At 45.1% G+C, this 22,293-nt stretch overlaps 1 protein-coding gene across 3 annotated transcripts in view; it reads right to left on the bottom strand.

The window, feature by feature from the left end:
• LOC123994653 (dedicator of cytokinesis protein 4-like) overlaps positions 1–22,293 on the bottom strand; it is a 162,604-nt gene that overhangs the window by 10,171 nt on the left and 130,140 nt on the right. For 2 of the 3 annotated variants that reach the window (XM_046297507.1, XM_046297508.1), the window contains 9 exons: positions 17,373–17,456; positions 17,122–17,241; positions 16,815–16,939; positions 15,777–15,897; positions 15,496–15,577; positions 9,963–10,072; positions 9,664–9,736; positions 7,881–8,000; positions 6,613–6,674 (listed from right to left, as the gene is read on the bottom strand). In XM_046297507.1, coding sequence (XP_046153463.1) covers positions 6,613–6,674; positions 7,881–8,000; positions 9,664–9,736; positions 9,963–10,072; positions 15,496–15,577; positions 15,777–15,897; positions 16,815–16,939; positions 17,122–17,241; positions 17,373–17,456 — 897 coding nt within the window. The remainder of the gene's footprint in view (positions 1–6,612; positions 6,675–7,880; positions 8,001–9,663; positions 9,737–9,962; positions 10,073–15,495; positions 15,578–15,776; positions 15,898–16,814; positions 16,940–17,121; positions 17,242–17,372; positions 17,457–22,293) is intronic. The other variant, XM_046297509.1, reaches the window with a different exon arrangement.

Here is a 22,293-nt window from a genome sequence, read left to right as displayed (position 1 = left end):
AAAATTCAGGCGAGAGGACCAGACTTGAATGCAACACTTTAACCTGTTGCCTTGAACACAGCTCCCTAGCAACTCAGCAAGCATCAGCTGCTACTCAGACTCCTCTCTGTTCTGCAGTGCATGTTGCGTGGTGTTGCTAGCCTTTTGAAGTCTTGCATTGCTCCTTCTCTACCTTCTATCTCGTATCTTTTAGGTTCTTCCAAGGATCTCCTAGGAGTGATTGCCATCACCACAGCAGCCCGTCTACCACGGCCTGGCGATGATGTCTGCCTGAGACTCAAAGCCAAACCCTACAGAGTCCACACCTTGGATCCTTCATCTGCAGCCCTCGACTTCATCCGGTCCATTCTCATTCCCCTCCTGAATCATCATTCTAACATCCATTCCATTTCCTCGATAAATATTGTAAACCCATGTTAATGCCTGGTAATTAAACTCGTGAAATTGTGTGTGTGTGTGTGTGTGTGAGTGTGAGTGGTTTAGTGGTGAGAAGATGCTGTTTAGCTGGGCTGGCTGGCCACTGTACTGCCAACCCGGATCAGTGTCATCTGTCACAGCCCAGTAACCACACACTCAAAGATGGACACATACGTGCAAAAATACATACAAAGTATTTAGTCAGCCACCAATTGTGCAAGTTCTCCCACTTAAAAAGATGAGAGAGGCCTGTAATTTTCATCATAGGTACACTTCAACTATGACAGACAAAATGAGGGAAAAAAAAAATCTAGAAAATCACATTGTAGGATTTTGAATGAATTTATTAGCAAATTATGGTGGAAAATAAGTATTTGGTCAATAACAAAAGTTTCTCAATACTTTGTTATATACACTTTGTTGGCAATGACAGAGGTCAAACATTTTCTGTAAGTCTTCACGAGATTTTCACACACTGTTGATGGTATTTTGGCCCATTCCTCCATGCAGATCTCCTCTAGAGCAGTGATGTTTTGGGGCTGTTGCTGGGCAACACTGACTTTTAACTCCCTCCAAAGATTTTCTATGGGGTTGAGATCTGGAGACTGGCTAGGCCACTCCAGGACCTTGAAATGCTTCTTACGAAGCCACTCCTTCATTGCCCGGGCAGTGTGTTTGGGATCATTGTCATTCTGAAAGACCCAGCCACGTTTCATATTCAATGCCCTTGCTGATGGAAGGAGGTTTTCACTCAAAATGTCACGATACATGGCCCCAGTCATTCTTCCTTTACACGGATCAGTCGTCCTGGTCCCTTTGCAGAAAAACAGCCCCAAAGCATGATGTTTCCACCCCCATGCTTCACAGTAGGATGGTGTTATTTGGATGCAACTCAGCATTCTTTGTCCTCCAAACACGACAAGTTGAGTTTTTAGCAAAAAGTTCTATTTTGGTTTCATCTGACCATATGACATTCTCCCAATCTTCTTCTGGATCATCCAAATGCTCTCTAGCAAACTTCAGACGGGCCTGGACATGCACTGGCTTAAGCAGGGGGACACGTCTGGCACTGCAGGATTTGAGTCCATGGTGGCGTGGTGTGTTACTGATGGTAGGCTTTGTTACTTTGGTCCCAGCTCTCTGCAGGTCATTCACTAGGCAGTTCTGGGATTTTTGCTCACTGTTCTTGTGATCATTTTGACCCCACGGGGTGAAATCTTGCGTGGAGCCCCAGATCGAGGGAGATTATCAGTGGTCTTGTATGTCTTCCAATTCCTAATAATTGCTCCCACAGTTGATTTCTTCAAACCAAGCTGCTTACCTATTGCAGATTCAGTCTTCCCAGCCTGGTGCAAGTCTACAATTTTTTTCTGGTGTCCTTTGAAAGCTCTTTGGTCTTGGCCATAGTGGAGTTTGGAGTGTGACTGTTTGAGGTTGTGGACAGGTGTCTTTTATACTGATAACAAGTTCAAACAGGTGCCATTAATACAGGTAACGAGTGGAGGACAGAGGAGCCTCTTAAAGAAGAACTTACAGGTCTGTGAGAGCCAGAAATCTCGCTTGTTTGTAGGTGACCAAATACTTATTTTCCACCATAATTTGCAAATTAATTAATTAAAAATCCTACGATGTGATTTTCTGGATTTTTTTTCTTATTTTGTCTGTCATAGTTGAAGTGTACCTATGATGAAAATTACTCTCATCTTTTTAAGTGGGAGAAGTTGCACAATTGGTGGCTGACTAAATACTTTTTTGCCCCACTGTATTTGATACACTGCCGATTTTGCAGGTTTTCCTACTTACAAAGCATGTAGAGGTCTATAATTGTTTTATTATTGGTACACTTCAACTGTGAGAGACGGAATCTAAAACAAAAATCCAGAAAAATCACTTTGTATGATTTTTAAGTAATTAATTAACATTTTATTGCATGACATAAGTATTTGATCACCTACCAACCAGTAAGAATTCCAACTCTCACAGACCTGTTAGTTTTTCTTTAAGAAGCCCTCCTGTTCTCCACTCATTACATGTATTCAGTGCACCTGTTTGAACTCGTTACCTGTATAAAAGACACCTGTCCACACACTCAATCAAACAGACTCCAACCTCTCCACAATGGCCAAGACCAGAGAGCTGTGTAAGGACATCAGGGACAAAACTGTAGACCTGCACAAGGCTGGGATGGGCTACAGGCAACAACTGTTGGCGCAATTATTAGAAAATGGAAGAAGTTCAAGAGGACGGTCAATCACCCTCGGTCTGGGGCTCCATGTAAGATCTCACCTCGTGGGGCATCAATGATCATGAGGAAGGTGAGAGATAAGCCCAGAACAACATGGCAGGACGTGGTCAATGACCTGTAGAGAGCTGGGACCACAGTCTCAAAGAAAACCAATAGTAACACACTACGCCGTCAAGGATTAAAATCCTGCAACGCTCGCAAGATCCCCCTGCTCAAGCCAGCGCATGTCCAGGCCCATCTGAAGTTTGCCAATGACCGTCTGGATGATCAAGAGGAGGAATGGGAGAAGGTAATGTGGTCTGATGAGAAAAAAATAGAGCTTTTTGGTATAAACTCCACTCGCCGTGTTTGGAGGAAGAAGTAGGATGAGTACAACCCCAAGAAAACCATCCCAACCGTGAAGCATGGAGGTGGAAACATCATTCTTTGGGGATGCTTTTCTGCAAAGGGGACAGGACGACTGCACCGTATTGAGGGGAGGATGGATGGGGCCATGTATCATGAGATCTTGGCCAACTACCTCCTTCCCTCAGTAAGAGCATTGAAGATGGGTTGTGGCTGGGTCTTCCAGCATGACAACGACTCGAAACACACAGCCAGGGCAACTAAGGAGTGGCTCCGTAAGAAGCATCTCAAGGTCCTGGAGTGGCCTAGCCAGTCTCCAGACCTGAACCCAATAGAAAATCTTTGGAAGGAGCTGAAAGTCCGTATTGCTCAGCGACAGCCCCGAAACCTGAAGGATCTGGAGAAGGTCTGTATGGAGGAGTGGGCCAAAATCCCTGCTGCAGTGTGTGCAAACCTGGTCAACATCTACAGGAAACGTATGATATCTGTAATGGCAAACAAAGGTTTCTGTACCAAATATCAAGTTCTGCTTTTCTGATGTATCAAATACTTATGTCATGCAATAAAATGCAAATGAATTACTTAAAAATCATACAATGTGATATTCTGGATTTTTGTTTTAGATTCCGTCTGTCACAGTTGAAGTGTACCTATAATAAAAAATTACAGACCTCTACATGCTTTGTAAGTAGGAAAACCTGCAAAATCGGCAGTGTATCAAATACTTGTTCTCCCCACTGTACGTACGCAAACCCACACACATTCAGACAAGCATGCACGCAAACAGGATCAAATGAGTCATCTACTGCTGGAATGAAGGACTCTGGGTTTTGATCCCATGCTGTCCTCTTGACCCTATTTGTAGTGCACAGTCCACTCAGATTAGCATCATCAGACATACACCAGAGGGCACATACAGTTGAAGTCGGAAGTTTACATACACCTTAGCCAAATACGGTTAAACTCAGTTTTTCACAAATCCTGACATTTAATCCTAGTACAAATTCCCTGTATAAGGTCAGTTAGGATCAGCACTTTATTTTAAGATTGTGAAATGTCAGAATAATAGTAGAGAGAATGATTTATTTCATTATTTCTTTCATCACATTCCCAGTGGGTCAGAAGTTTACATACACTATTAGTATTTGGGTGCATTGCCTTTCAATTGTTTCACTTGGGTCAAACGTTTTGGGTAGCCTTCCACAAGCGTCCCACAATAACTTGGGTGAATTTTGGCCCAATCCTCTTGACAGAGCTGGTGTAACTGAGTCAGGTTTGTAGCCCTCCTTGCTCGCACATGCTTTTTCAGTACTAATCACACATGTTCTATAGAATTGAGGTCAGGGCTTTGTGATGGCCACTCCAATACCTTGACTTTGTTGTCCTTAAGCCATTTTACCACAACTTTAGAAGAATGCTTGGAGTCATTGTCCATTTGTAAGTCCCATTTGCAACCAAGCTTTAACTTCCTGATTGATGTCTTGAGATGTTCCTTCAATAAAGTCACACACTTTTCCTCTTCATAATGCCATCTATTTGGTGAAGTGTACCAGTCCCTCCTGCAGCAAAGCACCCTCAAAACATGATGCTGCCAGCCACGTGCTTCACGGATGGGATTGTGTTCTTCAGCTTGCAAGCCTCCACCTTTTTCCTCCAAACATAACGATGGTCATTATGGCCAAACAGTTCCATTTTTGTTTCGTCAGACCAGAGGACATTTCGCCAAAAAGTACAATCTTTGTCCCCATGTGCAGTTGCAAACCATAGTCTGGCTTTTTTATGGCGGTTTTGGAGCAGTGACTTCTTCCTTGCTGAGCGGCCTTTCAGGTTATGTCGATATAGGACTTGTTTTACTCTGGATATAGATACTTTTGTACCCGTTTCCTCCAGCATATTCACAAGGCCATTGCTGTTGTTCTGGGATTGATTTGCACTTTTCGCACCAAAGTACATTCATCTCTAGGAGACAGAATGCGTCTCCTTCCTGAGCGGTATGACGGCTGCGTGGTCCCATGGTGTTTATACTTGCAAACTATTGTTTGTACAGATAAATGTGGTACCTTCAGGCATTTGGAAATTGCTCCCAAGGATGAACCAGACTTGTGGAGGTCTACAATTTTTAACATGAGGTCTTGGCTGAATTCTTTTGATTCTCCCATGATGTCAAGAAAAGAGGCACTGAGTTTGAAGGTAGGCCTTGAAATACAGGTACACCTCCAATTGACTCAAATTATGTAAATTAGCCTATCAGAAGCTTCCAAAGCCAAGACATCCTTTTCTGAAATTTTCCAAGCTGTTTAAAACCTGTCAGGGATGTTGCGAATTTTCACAGCTTTCCGCAGCTTTTTGTTAAAAATCACGCAACATTTCAAAGTCCTGCTACTCATGTCAGGAATATAGTATATGCATATGATAAGTATGTGTGTATAGAAAATACTCTGAAGTCTCTAAAACTGGTTAAATCGTGTCTGTGGCTATAACAGAACGTGTTTAGGAGTAAAAATCCCAGGGAAAACTGTTCACCAAAAACACAAAAAAAATATTCATATGCCAGTCAATGAATTGTCTAAGGCGATAGAAAATAGACGAGGTTCCCATTACAATGCCTACAGCTTCCACACGATGTCGCCAGTACTGGCATTTCATGGCTGGTTTATCCTTGAGATGACGTATAGGCACTTCCTGTCTTGGGGCGCACCGGAGGAAGTTATGAAAGTGGAAAAATGGACGATGATTTCAAGACTTGCTGCTATCGAATACAGATCGCCCCGTGATCAATTTGATTGATTATTAACGTTTATTAATACCTGAAGTTGGTTTCAAAAGTAGTTTGAAGTGATTTGTAAAAGTTTATAGGCAACTTTTTTAATTTTAAAAAGTGACGTTGCGTCTTGTAAAGATGAATTTTCCTGGATCAGACCGGCCTTCATAAAATTACATTTTGGCTATACAATGACGGATTTAATCGGGAAAAAGACCCAATTGTGATGTTTATGGGACATATAGGAGTGCCAACAAAGAAGCTCGTCAAAGGTAATGAATGTTTTATATTTTATTTCTGCGTATTGTATAGCGCCGGCTACCGCAAAATCTTTTGTTTAGGTCTCGTTCAGGTATTTCGGGGGGTGCATGCTATCAGATAATAGCTTCTCATGCTTTCGCCAAAAAGCATTTTACAAATCTGACATGTTGGCTAGATTCACAACGAGTGTAGCTATAATTGAGTATCTTGCGTGTGTGTTTTAATGAAAGTTTGAGTTTTATCGAGTACTATAGGTGGCGCTCTGAAATTTCCGCTGATTTGGTTCCTGTGCAGGAACCAACATCCCTAACAGGTTTTAAAGGCACAGTCAACTTAGAGTATGTAAACTTCTGACCCACTGGAATTGTGATACAGTGAATTTTAAGGGAAATAATCTGTCTGTAAACAATTGTTGGAAAAATGACTTGCGTCATGCACAAAGTAGATGTCCTAACAGACTTGCCAAAACTACAGTTTGTTAACAAGAAATGTACAGTGGTTGAAAAACGAGTTTCAATGACTCCAACCTAAGTGTATGTAAACTTCAACTTTAAATGCAACCACACACACACACAACACCAACCTTTTGTGGAGATCTGGACGTTGGGACCGGGGACTGCGACCTTATGGTCTTGGCTGAAGAGCCTGTTGACAGTCAACCAGAGAGAAACAGAGAAAAGAGGGCATGTTTAAATCCTGCCACCATTTTGGACCAGTCAACTTAAGGACACTGGAGTGAGTCCTCCACAGCTGAGGGCTTCGGCATCTACGAATCAAATAAATCGCACAACCGCGGGTCCTTAGTCAACACTAACCTGTTTATACATCCAACAGCTGCTATGCTGCTCTTTGGAGGGCAAAACACTCAATTCAACGCCACAACAGGGGGACAAGTCTGCTCTAGTGAATCACAAAATAAATATATAGCTCAAAAAATATAATAACATAAGTCTAAGTTTACTGGAAGTGTCAAGCTCAGGGCTTGAGAAGTGGGAGTTGTGTGCACTGCGCGTGTGTATGTTTGTGTGTGCACTGTGTGCATATGTTTGTGTATGTGTACGCTGCATGTGTTTGTATGCGTGTTTGTGTTTGTGCGCTGCATGTGTCTGTTTGCATGTGTGTAGGCTTGCTGTTGTGGGATCGAATGAACCCCTGAATGAGAACGCTCATCTATACAAGCTTATAGTATAGTTGAGTCTAACTGGTTACAGTTATTATATATAGTTACGATTATAGAGTAGCAGGCAGCATAGCAGAGGAAAAATATATCCTCTAGGCTGTTGTTGGTTTCCCCCTCAGATAAAAGACATTCATAAAGTAAAGGACTCACAGCTTTATGACGACCAATTTATTTGTACATAGGGATTCTGCTGGAATCATCAAAGACAATCATATAGATTGTTACAGGATTTTTCTCCTGGACCAAAGCTGGTCAGATAGTCAATTATTAAACCTTCATTTAACTAGGCAATTCAGTTAAGAATTGTACTTATTTATTATTTACAATAACAAAGAAGGAATAAATCGCTTGGGTACTGGACTATTTGTGTACTCAACAGTGCTAGATGGTTGCCTTTGGCAGGATAATAACATGTTGGCTCGAGCAGAAACAGACAGGCAACCCAGGCTAGAATACAGACCAGTATTATACAGTATGTATACATCACGTGAAGGAGAAGTTATTTATAGAAGCAAACCAGGAGGAACAGAAGAGAGCAGCTGAGTTTATAGCAGAGAGTTGACAGTGTAACAACGGGTCCTGGTAGAGAGCAGGTGGAAGCACCAGGTGTCAAAAGATGGGGGAAAGTATTAGTGCCATTCCTCATTGGTCGAGTGTTCTGATTGGTTTACCTGGGTATGGTGGCCTAGGAGGGACAGGGGGACAGAGCAACTTTCCCACAGTGTCAGAGAACTGTGTGTTGTTGACCTCTTTTACACTGTCTAGACTCCAGCTACTGAAGGTGGGTCTCACTACGTTGATGTACAAACATATAGACAGACATGCATCAATCACTGCTCATTGGGTTACAACACAACACATCAGAACACAGCAGATGTAGACCAGAATCTAGATCTATATTAGAAATGTAATCATAGTGGATAACAGGAAATGTAATAACAGAGGTAGGGATTAGTGTCTGTTGTTGTAGCTGATGATTTATGACACAGTTACTACATTTCAAGATTTTCTTAGCCTAAATATAAAGCATTGTCAGATGGCAAATTGACAGACTGCACCTTTAAATTTGTTGGCGTGGCAAATAGCCTGGCGGTTAGAGAGTTGGGCCAGTAACCGAAAGGTTGCTAGTTAGAATCCCAGACAAGGTGGATATTTTTTTTTTGAGTCAATGTGCCCTTGAGCAAGGCACTTAATCCTAATTGCTCCATGATCCCCGTTGAATGGCAGACCTGGGGTGTGACCCTGCTCTCCGAGGGTGTCTCAGAGAGTGGGATATGCAAAAATTAATTTCCAATTAATACACACTAATTAATATACGTGTGAAATATGACAAATACAAGCACCCACCAAATTATGAATTATTATTATTAACAATCACCCACACCTCAATCTTCTTATGTACTGAATATCATGCAACTGATACATGTTGGTCTTAAACGCTTGCAGTACTGTTAATGCAGTGAGAGAAATCCCACTGAAAATAACACTTCCCTGTTCTCTCCTGTTAATACGAAGGTGCTCTTCCTGTGCTTAGTTCATTCTTCCACAAACTGGTGTAAAAGAGTAGGTTTGCCTGGTTTGTGCATTTCCACTTGAGCTAAGTGAATACACCTTTAACTGGCACACCGCTGTGCTTGTGGTTTTGACATTGTTTAAAAAAATATATTTTCTATAAAATACTAATTTCATGAGTTAATTTTCCCTGAACCTCTAACCTTCAGTGAAGTTCACAGAAAGCAATCAAACAGAGGAGCTTTTTTAAATTACACAAGGGCCCTTCCAAACTAGATTTGAAATGCCGCCCCACTGGAATATGTAAAAATATAAAGCACTTATATAATATACAAAATATACAAAATGGACATCTGTGGATAAAAAAAACTGAGACACATATGCATTTATACATATGCATAGCCTTCTGAAAAGGCATTTCCCATCAACCCTTGGGGAATAAACATGTTTTCACACATTCTGATATTAATAAATAAGAGGCATCAATTTAATGTGCCTGTATCCCAAATGGCACCCTAATGGCCCATAGCACCATGGCTCTTGGTCAAATGCAGTGCACTTTATAAGGAATAGGGTGCCGTTTGGGATTCCTCACGTGTCTGTTGTTGCCTGTGAATGCTGATGGAGCTGGGAGGGAACAGACCTCGTGGGGAGAGGCTGTCATTGAAGCAGATGTCTACTCTCCAGACAAAGTCTGTCACACTCTCACCGGTCAGTCTGTCAACTACACTCATGTCCGGACAGACAACCATAGCTATGATCTCTTTGACTGACTGGACGATGAGAAGTGACTGTTTAGCAGCACGCTAGTGTCTTGGTACGGCACATAGGCAAGGATACTTTGGTGTTATAATGATTTTGGGCTGATATACACTCATGTACTGGAAAGAGAGATGGAGACCATGACTGAGATGACTCACAAGACAATGAGACATGTTTTACCTTTGTCTGGTGCAGAAAGGTTAGGATCACTTCGGGGTAGTGTGGTGTCACCTATTTGATGAGGGGTCGCCCTCTAGAAAAATCAAACAAGACAGCACAATACTGAAGCTGCAAAATCCATAAAGGAAAGTAAGATATCTTGACATTGTGGAGTTCAGGTTTAGTCTTAACTTTGAGAAATCCATACTGTGAGTGACATTTCATGCTTGCTGAACAGCTCTTTGGGTTCAAACTGCAGAGATGTTAATAAAAGGTATTAGAACTATACTTTGTCTATTGATTTGTCCGTGTGTGTTCACCTGTGCAGGGTCCAGGGGATTGGGGTAGATAGCACTGACGGGTCTCTCCCTGGAAGAGAGGCAGGAGTTCTCTCTGGAATGCTTGTGTTTGTCCTGCAGCTGGGGAGAACCTGGAGGGAGAGGTGATGAGAGGGGAGAGATTTAGATGTAGATTTTATTGGCAACAGCTAGTCTTCCTGGGGTCCAACTCATGAAGAAAGATACTTTAACATGTACATTCATTTTAAAACATTATCAAAGACATTACAGTCTTACATGGATACAAACATTACTTAAGCAATAAGGCACGAGGGGGTGTGGTATATTGGCCATATTCCACAAGTTACCACCGGATAAATCTATGATGTTAAAATGTCTATTTTGCTCTGTTCCATCTGACTGCGCAATCCACTGTCTCATCAGCCCAGCCAGGCAATTTATCAACCTGATCTCCCCTATAAAAAGCATCTAGACATTATCTCACATTTAGTTTGGACTAACATTTAGTTTTCAATAGCGGAGATTTGTAGAAAGCTTGCGGTCTGTCTCTCCGACATTTGCAACGGGACGAGAGAGAGCCGCAGCGTTTCATGAATCATTTTTATGGATATATACAAAGAAATGTCAATTGAAAAAAAGTCAAACGAAATTAAGTGCAGCTAGTTTGCAGTCTTTCCAGCTTTAGTTTGAAGTTATTGTGTTGTTGGCTAGCTCCTCTGAACCATGTCCTAACGAGAGAGCACATTTTCTATGCCAGGCGAAATCATGCCTCATTAGCTCATTGTTATGGATGTATCCAAATAAATGTCACTAGAAAACAGCTTAAACAAATGTAGCTACTGTTGTTATTCTGTCTGGCTGCACTGTTTGACGTGACTGTAAGTTAGTCGTAGTTGGCTAGCTAGCAAGCATGGGATAAGAATGGGATAAGAATGTATAAATACCCATGGTTTACAGACTGATATACCACGGCTGCCAGCCAATCAGCATTCAGGGCTCGAACTACCCAGTTTATAATACATATTAGAGGACGACAAATAATCGTCTGAACTGATATATTGGGATGATGTTGGCCTTTTCTGGCCTCTCTCTATTGGCTTTGCTGGTAGCAGCAGCTTTGCTATGTAGAGGGACTATGTCACCCGACACTCACTGCCTGAGCCACGAGCACTGCACAATGCAGAAGAAAATCAGAAGCAGCAAGTTAGCTCATTCTACAAAAGAAAGGTGCAGTATTGAGAAATGGGTGAATTGACAAAGTGACCAAAATTGAACTTCTGTTGCAAATATTAGTTTAATTAATTCACTAATAATAAAGGCTCGTGTCGACATGCCCGGAGAAGCATGCAATAAGCAAGCTAGCTAAGCAGATAGCTATGTGACCAGTTTGCGACGATTACAATAACCCTTTCGTCTGTGATGTTAGCTAGCTAGCTATATTAGCTACTATGCTAGTTAGCTGGCTAGATAAACATGGTGCTAAGATATGTTAAATGTAAATGTATATCAGATTGGAGCTAATAGCAGAGAGGAAGAGGATTGGAGCTAATAGCAGAGAGGAAGATTGGAGCTAATAGCAGAGAGAAAGAGGAAGAGAGGCTCAACTCGGCCGAAAATCTGTCCCCCTCCAGCAGATGGCGTTTTAATCTTTGTTTTGCCCACCAAGCAAGGAAGTTTTTGTATTGAGGTCAATGAGTGTCGAATTTGGTCAACAAAAACATGTATGGCTTTTTTTCTACGTAAAGTTAATTTGATCTAATTGATGTTTCGTAATGCTTAAGTTTTTACGAGTGTACTGATACAAGTAAGACACGTGACATTCTGGCAACTTTGTGAGAAAAAAAACACTTTATATCAGAGTTATCTTGAGATAACTATGCATATTCATGGCATGAGGCTAGTAGCATAGCATCTCACTCCATTGAATACAGGCGGTTGTGTAATCAACCCTCATCGAAGATTCTAAAAATGATTACAATTATGAGATGTATCCACCAATCCAAAGAAAGGATAGTTGGGAGTTACAGCCCACCGTGCCACTTTGTGGACAATTATTGTTAGGGCGGAAGACACGTACTGTCTCTTGTCAGCATATCCATTATATTTGCTAAGAGCCAATGTAGCTAGCTAGTGTTAGCTGGTTCTCATTTTGAACATGCAGCATTTTCAGCAACTAGCCATCTGACTTGCGGTGTAACATTAGCTATTTACGGGTGTGCTAATCTGACCAGCAGCCATCGGATCCCTAAACTGACAGTTAATAGTAGGAAGTAGACGCTTGTCATAATAAGGAGAAGTAGTGAAGTGGGAAGTGTTTTAAAATGCCTAATGGGCAGACTTGAGACATTCCGACAGAACATGCATTGTCGTGTCCTCTTTCTTCCTACCCTCACACTCCTTGTTAGATATTATGCACATTTATAGCAAGTAAGCTGCTCCAAGTGATATGAGTGATGGAGAGAGATGCAAGGAGATGGGAGGAGTGGAGTTACGGCCTCGCTCTATCCAATCGTAGCAGTACGATGAAGTTACATTATAAATATGCTTTAACTGGGTTACCTAGATCAGATAGGGGAGAGGCGTTGTGTTATTTGTTTTATTGGAGAGAGAGTGCGAGAGACCGAGTGTGAGAATAGGTGTTAAACCAATGATGACACAAAAAACAAGTTCAAAAGGTGGTCTTGTTAGACGAGCGAGACACACAAATAAACGAGCATAGAAGCTGGTAGTCAACAACTATCGACCAACCAACAGCTCCCTGTTCCACATCCTTCACCCTGGCTGTTTCCACCTCACTAACCTCAGCACATAAAAGACCTGCCCTGCTGGGCTGGCTGTCACACTGTGGTGGCACCAGACACTCATTCCAGGGATAAACTGACTAACACACACACACACACACACACACACACACACACACACACACACACACACACACACACACACACACACACACACACACACACACACACACACACACACACACACACACACACACACACACACACACACACACACACACACACACACACACTAATGATTACAGCCATTCACTGGCTGCCCATAGATCCTTTTCCATTACACATTATATGGAAATTAGCTTTAGATTGGGAATCATATGGGAATGAGTTGAGCATCTTACAGGCAGTTCAGTTTGCTGTACTTCTCTAAACACTTTATGGTCCTGGCAGTGGCTTTATAGGGGTCCTTGTGGTTGCACAGGATGCCAAGAGGTGTGTATAGGCATCCAGAAATCTCTCCATATATTATTTTGCGTATGATCTGCCTCAGGCAGAAACACATGAGAGTGTCTGAGCGATGGGGAGATGAGATGAGTCACAATCCTCTAAAGAACCCCCTAACCTGGCTGTGGTTAAAAGCTTCTCAGAGGACTTTGAGACATTCTCTATGGGTTCACAGGCGTAATCAACAATGCGCCCTCTCACGATGTCCTTTGTCTCCCCATTTCATCTTGCATTTCTCAATCAAACAATCCTTTGTTTTCTCCAATCTAACTGCATCACATTTCTCTCCTCACTCTTTCTTTCTGTCTGTCTACTTTCATCTCTTTTTGTCGTTTGGTTGATTTTGGATAGGGACAAGTACAAACACATTGACACATTGAACAGACAATCGTCCCACGGACGTTTCCATCTTATGCTAATGTCCGAGAGCCGTCCCCTAGAATGTCTCTTATGGAAACAAAAGGAGCGAAAAGCCATGCATATTCAAATAAAATCCCATTTAAATCACCTATCAGTACATTATCACAATTATATGCAGTATTGTCATTGTGGTGGCAGAATTTGGGGTGAGCGGTTGTAACTTCTCAAGGAAATATGTTCTGTGTTGGACTGTGATTGTTATGCCTTTTCATAGAGTCCTGATATGTCTGCACTCTGACACAAGGCCATTGTGTTCCCGGAACGGCTGCTTGCATTAAATAACTCTTGCGTACACTATATGATTGTATCATCACCTCCCACTTGTATAAGGGGCATGTAACATTTTACTCTTGGAGTTCATCCCCATGAAATCAGAGATAGGATCTCCCCTGCAGCTGCTTGCCTCAAGACTGTTTCTATTATACAATTAAATAGTCTCTGCCTTCATCTTTGGATCAAGTGTTAGACCACGAGTAGAAGCACCGCACAAATGTCCTACGTGTTGACCAACGTGGAAGGCGGTACGAGGGCCTTAACGCGCCTGTTGAGAACACACGGCAGCTCATACTTGGTTGCACTGTTGGAGCTGTAAGCAACCCAGCCTTTGGTGTTTCTTTTGAATGCATGAAATGTTCATGGTCTTCTGACGAAGTGTTCCCTGCATGTGAGGAGGAGGACTGGCCAATAGACAGTAAGACAGTTTTATAGGGATATTTAGAGGGACCCTGGTTTCAACTGGAGCCCCCTCTGGTGGACGTTTCAAGCCGTTGCAGCGTCGGCATGCGTTTGGTCAGGGATTTAGGCGCAAAAACCATTGAGACACTTAAACACAAGATTCCCATTTGCAAATTTGATGGAGAGTTCAACACTTTTCGAGACGTGACGATGGATGGTAGCGTATGTGCTTTCGGTCCAGGATTTTCAGTGCAAGGTTGTACAGAGACTCTAGGGGTTTCAGCACTGGCTGGCTGGCCGGCCTGGAACCAGGATGTTATACAGTAGAACACGTGAGAGAACACCACTGCATGTAAGAATAAGAAGACACGGTCGAGAGGCAGAACACTTCTTATTCATGTGAAACAGTGGCGGTTTGCTTTGACGCTCCTACCGATCTTTTAGTGGGTCCAGGCTGATCGACAGATATTTCACCACGCCGACTTGTTCAATGGTCTCTCCTATGATGCTGACAGAGAGTGACGCAATTAATTGGTCTGAGAAATTGAAGGCGGGGAGTTTGGAGAACAGAACACTGTGATTAACCGTGTCAAAGGGCTTTTTCATGTCATGGAAGACTGCTCCGACCACATTTCCCTTATCTAGTGATTTCTTGATGTTCTGGAGTGGTACAACGTTTTCGTTTCAGTGAAGTATTTTGGTCTGAATACAGATTGTTCCCAGTGCAAGTACTGATACTATTTCAGATATGATATGAGCTGTTTATCCTCTCACTCTCTCACTCTCTCTCTCACTCTCTTTCTAGAGAGGATATTTTTCTCCCAATGTTTTTCTTTCACAGTCATATTTGTTTTCAGTTTTGGGGAAGAAAATTGCCTGTATGTCTGCAAAGTCCTCGCAGCGTAAAAGGAAATGCAGCTCTGTCTCGACCTCTCTTTGAGGGCAGAGTTTGCACAGCCTGTCCTCTCTGGGTAGCCAGATCTGCCTGTGATGGCCGGTCTCTATGGCCAGGCTGTGTTCATTGAGACTGTACATAGAAAACTGAGAAAAACACTATCAGTTACAGTGGTCACCATGCCACCGAGTGTCTGAGGCCAAAAAGCATTCAACCGTGTTTTGGGTTATTGTGGTCTTTCCAATAAGCGATATATTTTTATTTTTGTTCTTTATCGGGTTCAACCCACCCCCCTCCCCTCTCTCTCTGCTCGTCTTACCTCTGGTGCTGGACGGAGCAGAGCTGGTCACGTTGGGAGAGGCAGAATGATTGGAGCTGAGGCTCGAGGTAGATGGGCTGGGCTGCAGGGACAAACAACTACATCAACAATATCACTGGCAAGTTAAGAGTTATAGACCGCCAGGATCGTGTGGGGAGTGGAATTATCCAAATCTAGTTTAGATCATTGCCTTTCTCAAGTGACTTTTTGCAAACACCAAAAAAAAAAAAAAGGAATTCACTGAAAAGGGTGGTTGAGGGTAAATTCAATTGGAATTGAACCTGCATGTTGAAGACTTCGTCAGAGCTTTCCGACTGCCCTGTGATGTTGCTCACTTCATTGGAGGCCTGAGAGGACAGCGATGATGACGAGTAGCGGTTGACAGCCGGGTAGGTGAGGGGACTGATCAAACATGACAGACAGACAGACAGACAGACAGACAGACAGACAGACAGACAGACAGACAGACAGACAGACAGACAGACAGACAGACAGACAGACAGACAGACAGACAGACAGACAGACAGACAGACAGACAGACAGACAGACAGACAGACAGACAGACAGACAGACAGACAGACAGACAGACAGAGGCAGACAGGCAGACAGGCAGACAGGCAGACAGGCAGACAGACCAGTTACTTTCAGAATTTGGTTGAGCATTCATCTGACATAATACCATATGGTTCTGATAGAAAGGCCCATTATCTCTCCTTAAATCACAAGTTGTAACTGCTAGTGCGTTTTACATTTGCAAGATGTCGACTTAAGAGGACAGTAAAAACTCAGTGAGAGAAATGTCAGTGACAGATTGAGGCTGGGTGTGTGTGTGTGTGTGTGTGTGTGTGTGTGTGTGTGTGTGTGTGTGTGTGTGTGTGTGTGTGTGTGTGTGTGTGTGTGTGTGTGTGTGTGTGTGTGTGTGTGTGTGTGTGTGTGTGTGTGTGTGTGTGTGTGTGTGTGTCCCTCTGGGCAGTGTAGGTTTGTGCCCCTATACACTCGATGGAGGTAGGATGTCACAGGTAGAGAATGGCAGGGACACTGAGCACACACACACAATTTGTCCACCAGCCTGGCAACACACACACACACCTCTACGCCCATATGGTGCCAAACCAGGGAGTGAGAAAGAGGAGAGAGGAGCGAGAGAGAGAGAGAGAGAGAGAGTGAGCTAAAGAGTATAGGATGGTGCAGACAGAAAGGGAGAGGAAAGAAGAGAGTATGGGAGTGAAAAGAGGAAGAGCCAGAAGATGGAAAGGGAGAAGGCGAAAGGAAGAGTGGAAAGAACAGAGAGAGAAAGAGACAAGGACAGTGTTTCTCACCTGCGTCTGGCCACCACGCGAGCGCCATCTGGGCTGATGATGTTGGGGGCCGAGTTCCTGCATGAACTACGCGGGCTGCCATTGGTGAAGTGCACGGGGCTGGCGCGCACATACGCCGGAAACTCCTGGGGTGGGGATTAGAGAGAAGGGCAAACGGAGGGAGAAGGAGAAGAGGAAGGGGAGGAGAAAACATGTCATTCGCATATTGTTTATGCTAGCATGAGTTATGGTTGTGCTGACGCAGGTTTGATGAAGGTCAATTTGAGGATTTCACAGGTGGTGCTCCTGTTGTGTGGCCTTCACTAACCTGGATCCCCAGACTAGACTTCATCACATGAAACTGGTCCACCAGCTTCTTGTGTAGAGGTCTCATGTCCTGAGGGACAAACTTCTCGTGGACGGCCAGGCCGTACTCCAGGATGTGAGCCTGGAGGGGGGAGGCGGAGACGGTGCATTTCCTTTGTTAACGTCCATCTCTTCCAGATGAAATATCATCACAAAACTGTAGCAGTTCTCCTATTAAAGTAGGCCTAGTGTTTTCCAACATTGGAAACTGACCTGCTCGAACATGAGTTCCCTTAGTCGTCCGATCTTCTCCCCGTCCTCAGGGTGATTCACGATGTAGTCCTTCACAAAGAATGCCTGCATGGACACAATTCATTGAATGTTTTCAATTGGTTTGATATCATCAGTTTACTTCATTGTGTCACCATGTTGTCGGTCGGACTGTCTATCGGTCGGACTGTCTATCGGTCGGACTGTCTGTCGGTCGGACTGTCTGTCGGCCGGACTGTCTGTCGGTCGGACTGTCTGTCTGTCGTCTGTCGGACTGTCTGTCTGTCGCTCGGACTGTCTGTCGGTCGGACTGTCTGTCTGTCGCGGTCGGACTGTCTGTCTGTCGGTCGGACTGTCTGTCGGTCGGACTGTCTGTCGGTCGGACTGTCTGTCTGTCGCTCGGACTGTCTGTCTGTCGCTCGGACTGTCTGTCTGTCGCTCGGACTGTCTGTCTGTCGCTCGGACTGTCTGTCTGTCGCTCGGACTGTCTGTCTGTCGGTCGGACTGTCTGTCTGTCGGTCGGACTGTCTGTCTGTCGGTCGGACTGTCGGTCGGACTGTCCGACACAGGTGGGAATGTCCGACTGTCTGTCGGGACTGTCGGACTGTCTGTCGGTCGGACTGTCTGTCGGTCGGACTGTCGGTCGGTCGGACTGTCGGTCTGTCGGTCGGACTGTCCGGACTGTCCGACACAGGCGGGACTGTCCGACACAGGTGGGAATGTCCGACTGTCTGTCGGGACTGTCGGACTGTCTGTCGGTCGGACTGTCTGTCGGTCGGACTGTCTGTCGGTCGGACTGTCTGTCGGTCGGACTGTCTGTCGGTCGGACTGTCTGTCGCACTGTCGTCTGTCGGATTGTCGGTCGGATGGACTGTGTGTCGGACTGTGTCGGACTGTCTTTTTGTGGGCAAACGACAAAAAGGAAGAAATAATATTCATAATGTAAACATGTTGCATAATTTTGATCATATATTAAGTGCATATTCCCTCATGTTGATATTGCAACTCTTGAGATGAGTGAAGATTAGAGCCAAGGCTTTTTAATCTGCGTCACAACAAAATAAAAAGAATAAATCAGAAAACGAACAACATCAACTCAAAATCTCTTTAAAAATCTTCAGTGGAGAGACAGCCAAAGGAGAAAGCAGGGTTTGGTCTCCTTTACAAGGTCTTTGTGGGGGGCTATCTCCAAAGAGACAGAGTGAGATATGGGAGAGCGGGAGAGGGGAGGGGGGGGGACTCAAGACTCAAAGGGGAGAGGAGCTCACTGCTTACTTCAAAGGCCCCCCCCCCCCCCCCCCCAAACAGGCATGGTCTTATCTGTGTCTACCATCTGAGTGTGCGAGGCAACCTCTACCATGACGCTTGAGAACAATATAACAGCGCTGGCTCGGCTACATACAGTAACACGCTCATCTCCCGATTGTTATCCTCGACACAGAACACAGCTTCACGACCCCTGCTGTGACGCTGTGAACGCCAGGTTCGATTTGACCCGAAAGAACTGGTGTGAGAGATGGTCCAAATGCCACAGAAATATACAATCAAAAGGAAAAAAGGGACTTATTCCATTTCAGTGAACCGGCTGTATGAATAATACGGTCTGAAACACTTAGCCAAGGGTGGAAAAAATAATCAATATTTGCATCAAATGATACATTTCCCTGGTGCTGGTTGGACTTGAGATTGGAGGAGAAACTCCAAGTGTCAAGTGACATTGTGAATCATTATAAAACCTCAATTAAAGATGAAACGTCGGCAATAAATAGATATTAAATCAGGCTGGATTCTCCTTCGGGGCTGGAACTATAACCATGAGCAATAAATTTAAATATGAATGCTGATATCGGCTTCATTTATGGCTGAACAAATTGGCATAAAAGTCAATTGCGTTATCCTAATAAAAAGGAACTGATTCATGCTGCATTGTGTGCAATTGTCCTCAAGAGAACTCCATACGTCAATACCATGGAGCATTAGGCAGACAAAATGCGCATGTATGACATTCTCATTGTCTTCATGGACAGTATATAGATCACCATTATCTCTCTCTATCGTACACACTTGAAATGACATTTATAAAATGTATGCATTGAATATCATTGAATTATGTACATGAAACCTACTGGATCTAAAAACAGTCACGTCATGTCGTATATAGATTCTGCAGAATCGTATATCATCATATCCTTCATACAATGAGCCTATTGGATCAAAGCTCTGGCAGATAATGTACTTCGAGCAGCAACAGGTGGGCTTTGAGCAAACACAACCGTAGCTAACCTAGCTATTCTCTCCCGGGTCAAACTCATTTCCTACAACATCCTCATCTCTAGCATCATCTCATCATCTCCACCGCCAGTTTTAATAGAGGTGAGAGGTAGTGGCGGTCATGAGGAGAGCAGACCCCTGCTAACTTGGCCCTCGCTGCAAACTCAATATGGCTAGCTGTAGAGATAATGTGAAGTTGCTAAGCAACCGAGAGCCACTGTACAGTACACACAGTTCGCTGGCTGACGCCGGAGGTCTCCTTGAAAAGGAGTGATTATAACTCGGACGCTATAGCACTCCGTGATGGATTTGGAAAGGAAATAAAGGGTTCATTCAACACTTAATTTACAGTACAGAGATTCAGGACATTAACTACTTTATGTATTTTGAAGGAAATATTTCAATGTAATGTGTGATTTATATGCCCTTGAACGTGTCTGAAGGAACTCCTTATTCTACGTGTCTGTCGCCGTCTCCGTCTGTCCATCTGTCCGTGTCCGTGAGTCTCTGTCCGTCTCCGTGTGTCTCTGTCCGTCTCCGTGTGTCTCTGTCCGTCTCCGTGTGTCTCCGTGAGGCTGTCTGTCCGTCTCCGTGAGGCTGTCTGTCCGTCTCCGTGAGGCTGTCTGTCCGTCTCCGTGAGGCTGTCTGTCCGTCTCCGTGAGGCTGTCTGTCCGTCTCCGTGAGGCTGTCTGTCCGTCTCCGTGAGGCTGTCTGTCCGTCTCCGTGAGGCTGTCTGTCCGTCTCCGTGAGGCTGTCTGTCCGTCTCCGTGAGGCTGTCTGTCCGTCTCCGTGAGGCTGTCTGTCCGTCTCCGTGAGGCTGTCTGTCTGTCTGTCCGTCTCTGTGTGTCTGTCTGTCTGTCTGTCTGTCTGTCTGTCTGTCTGTCTGTCTGTCTGTCTGTCTGTCCGTCTGTCTGTCTGTCTGTCTCCGTGAGTCTGTCTGTCTCCGTGAGTCTGTCTGTCTGTCTGACGTCTCCGTGTGTCTGTCTGTCTGTCTGTCTGTCCGTCTGTCTGTCTGTCCGTCTGTCTGTCTGTCTGTCTGTCTGTCTGTCTCCGTGTGTCTGTCTGTCTCCGTGTGTCTGTCTGTCTCCGTGTGTCTGTCTGTCTCCGTGTGTCTGTCTGTCTCCGTGTGTCTGTCTGTCTCCGTGTGTCTGTCTGTCTCCGTGAGTCTGTCCGTCTCCGTGAGTCTGTCCGTCTCCGTGAGTCTGTCCGTCTCCGTGTGTCTGTCCGTCTCCGTGAGTCTGTCCGTCTCCGTGAGTCTGTCTGTCTCTGTGAGTCTGTCTCCGTGTGTCTGTCTGTCTGTCCGTCTCCGTGTGTCTGTCTGTCCGTCTCTCTGTCCGTCTCCGTGTGTCTGTCTGTCCGTCTGTCCGTCTCAGTGCGTCTGTCTGCCTGTCCGTCTCAGTGTGTCTGTGTGCCTGTCCGTCTCCGTGTGTCTGTCTGCCTGTCCGTCTCCGTGTGTCTGTCTTGTCAGTCCGTCTCCGTGTGTCTGTCTTGTCCGTCCGTCTCCGTGTGTCTGTCTTGTCCGTCCGTCTCCGTGTGTCTGTCTTGTCCGTCCGTCTCCGTGTGTCTGTCTTGTCAGTCCGTCTCCGTGTGTCTATCTTGTCAGTCCGTCTCCGTGTGTCTGTCTTGTCAGTCCGTCTCCGTGTGTCTGTCTTGTCAGTCCGTCTCCGTGTGTCTGTCTTGTCCGTGCGTCTCCGTGTGTCTGTCTGTCCGTCCGTCTCCGTGTGTCTGTCTGTCCGTCCGTCTCCGTGTGTCTGTCTGTCTGTCTGTCTGTCTGTCTGTCTGTCTCCGTGTGTCTGTCTGTCTGTCTGTCTGTCTGTCTGTCTGTCTGTCTGTCTGTCTGTCTGTCTGTCCGTCTCCGTGTGTCTGTCTGTCCATCTCCGTGTGTCTGTCTGTCCGTCTGTCTGTCTCCCCGTGTGTCCGTCTGTCTGTCTCCCCGTGTGTCCGTCTGTCTGTCTCCGTGTGTCTGTCTGTCTGTCTGTCTGTCTGTCTCCGTGTGTCTGTCTGTCTCCCTGTCCGTCTCCGTGTGTCTGTCTGTCTCCCTGTCCGTCTCCGTGTGTCTGTCTGTCTCCCTGTCCGTCTCCGTGTGTCCGTCTCCCTGTCCGTCTCCGTGTGTCTCTCTGTCCGTCTCTCTGTCCGTCTCCGTGTGTCTGTCTGTCCGTCTGTCCATCTCAGTGTGTCTGTCTGCCTGTCCGTCTCCGTGTGTCTGTCTGCCTGTCCGTCTCCGTGTGTCTGTCTGCCTGTCCGTCTCCGTGTGTCTGTCTGCCTGTCCGTCTCCGTGTGTCTGTCTTGTCAGTCCGTCTCCGTGTGTCTGTCTTGTCCGTCCGTCTCCGTGTGTCTGTCCGTCCGTCCGTCTCCGTGTGTCTGTCCGTCAGTCCGTCTCCGTGTGTCTGTCTGTCTGTCCGTCTCCGTGTGTCTGTCTGTCTGTCCGTCTCCGTGTGTCTGTCTGTCTGTCCGTCTCCGTGTGTCTGTCTGTCTGTCCGTCTCCGTGTGTCTGTCTGTCCGTCTCTCTGTCCGTCTCCGTGTGTCTGTCTGTCCGTCTGTCCGTCTCAGTGTCTGTCTGCCTGTCCGTCTCAGTGTGTCTGTCTGCCTGTCCGTCTCCGTGTGTCTGTCTGCCTGTCCGTCTCCGTGTGTCTGTCTTGTCAGTCCGTCTCCG

Source organism: Oncorhynchus gorbuscha, linkage group LG14, assembly GCF_021184085.1.
Source record: "Oncorhynchus gorbuscha isolate QuinsamMale2020 ecotype Even-year linkage group LG14, OgorEven_v1.0, whole genome shotgun sequence".
NCBI classification, from domain to species: domain Eukaryota; kingdom Metazoa; phylum Chordata; class Actinopteri; order Salmoniformes; family Salmonidae; genus Oncorhynchus; species Oncorhynchus gorbuscha.
The sequence above is the reverse complement of the archived record's forward strand: the minus strand, read 5'-3'. Positions and strand labels throughout refer to the sequence as shown.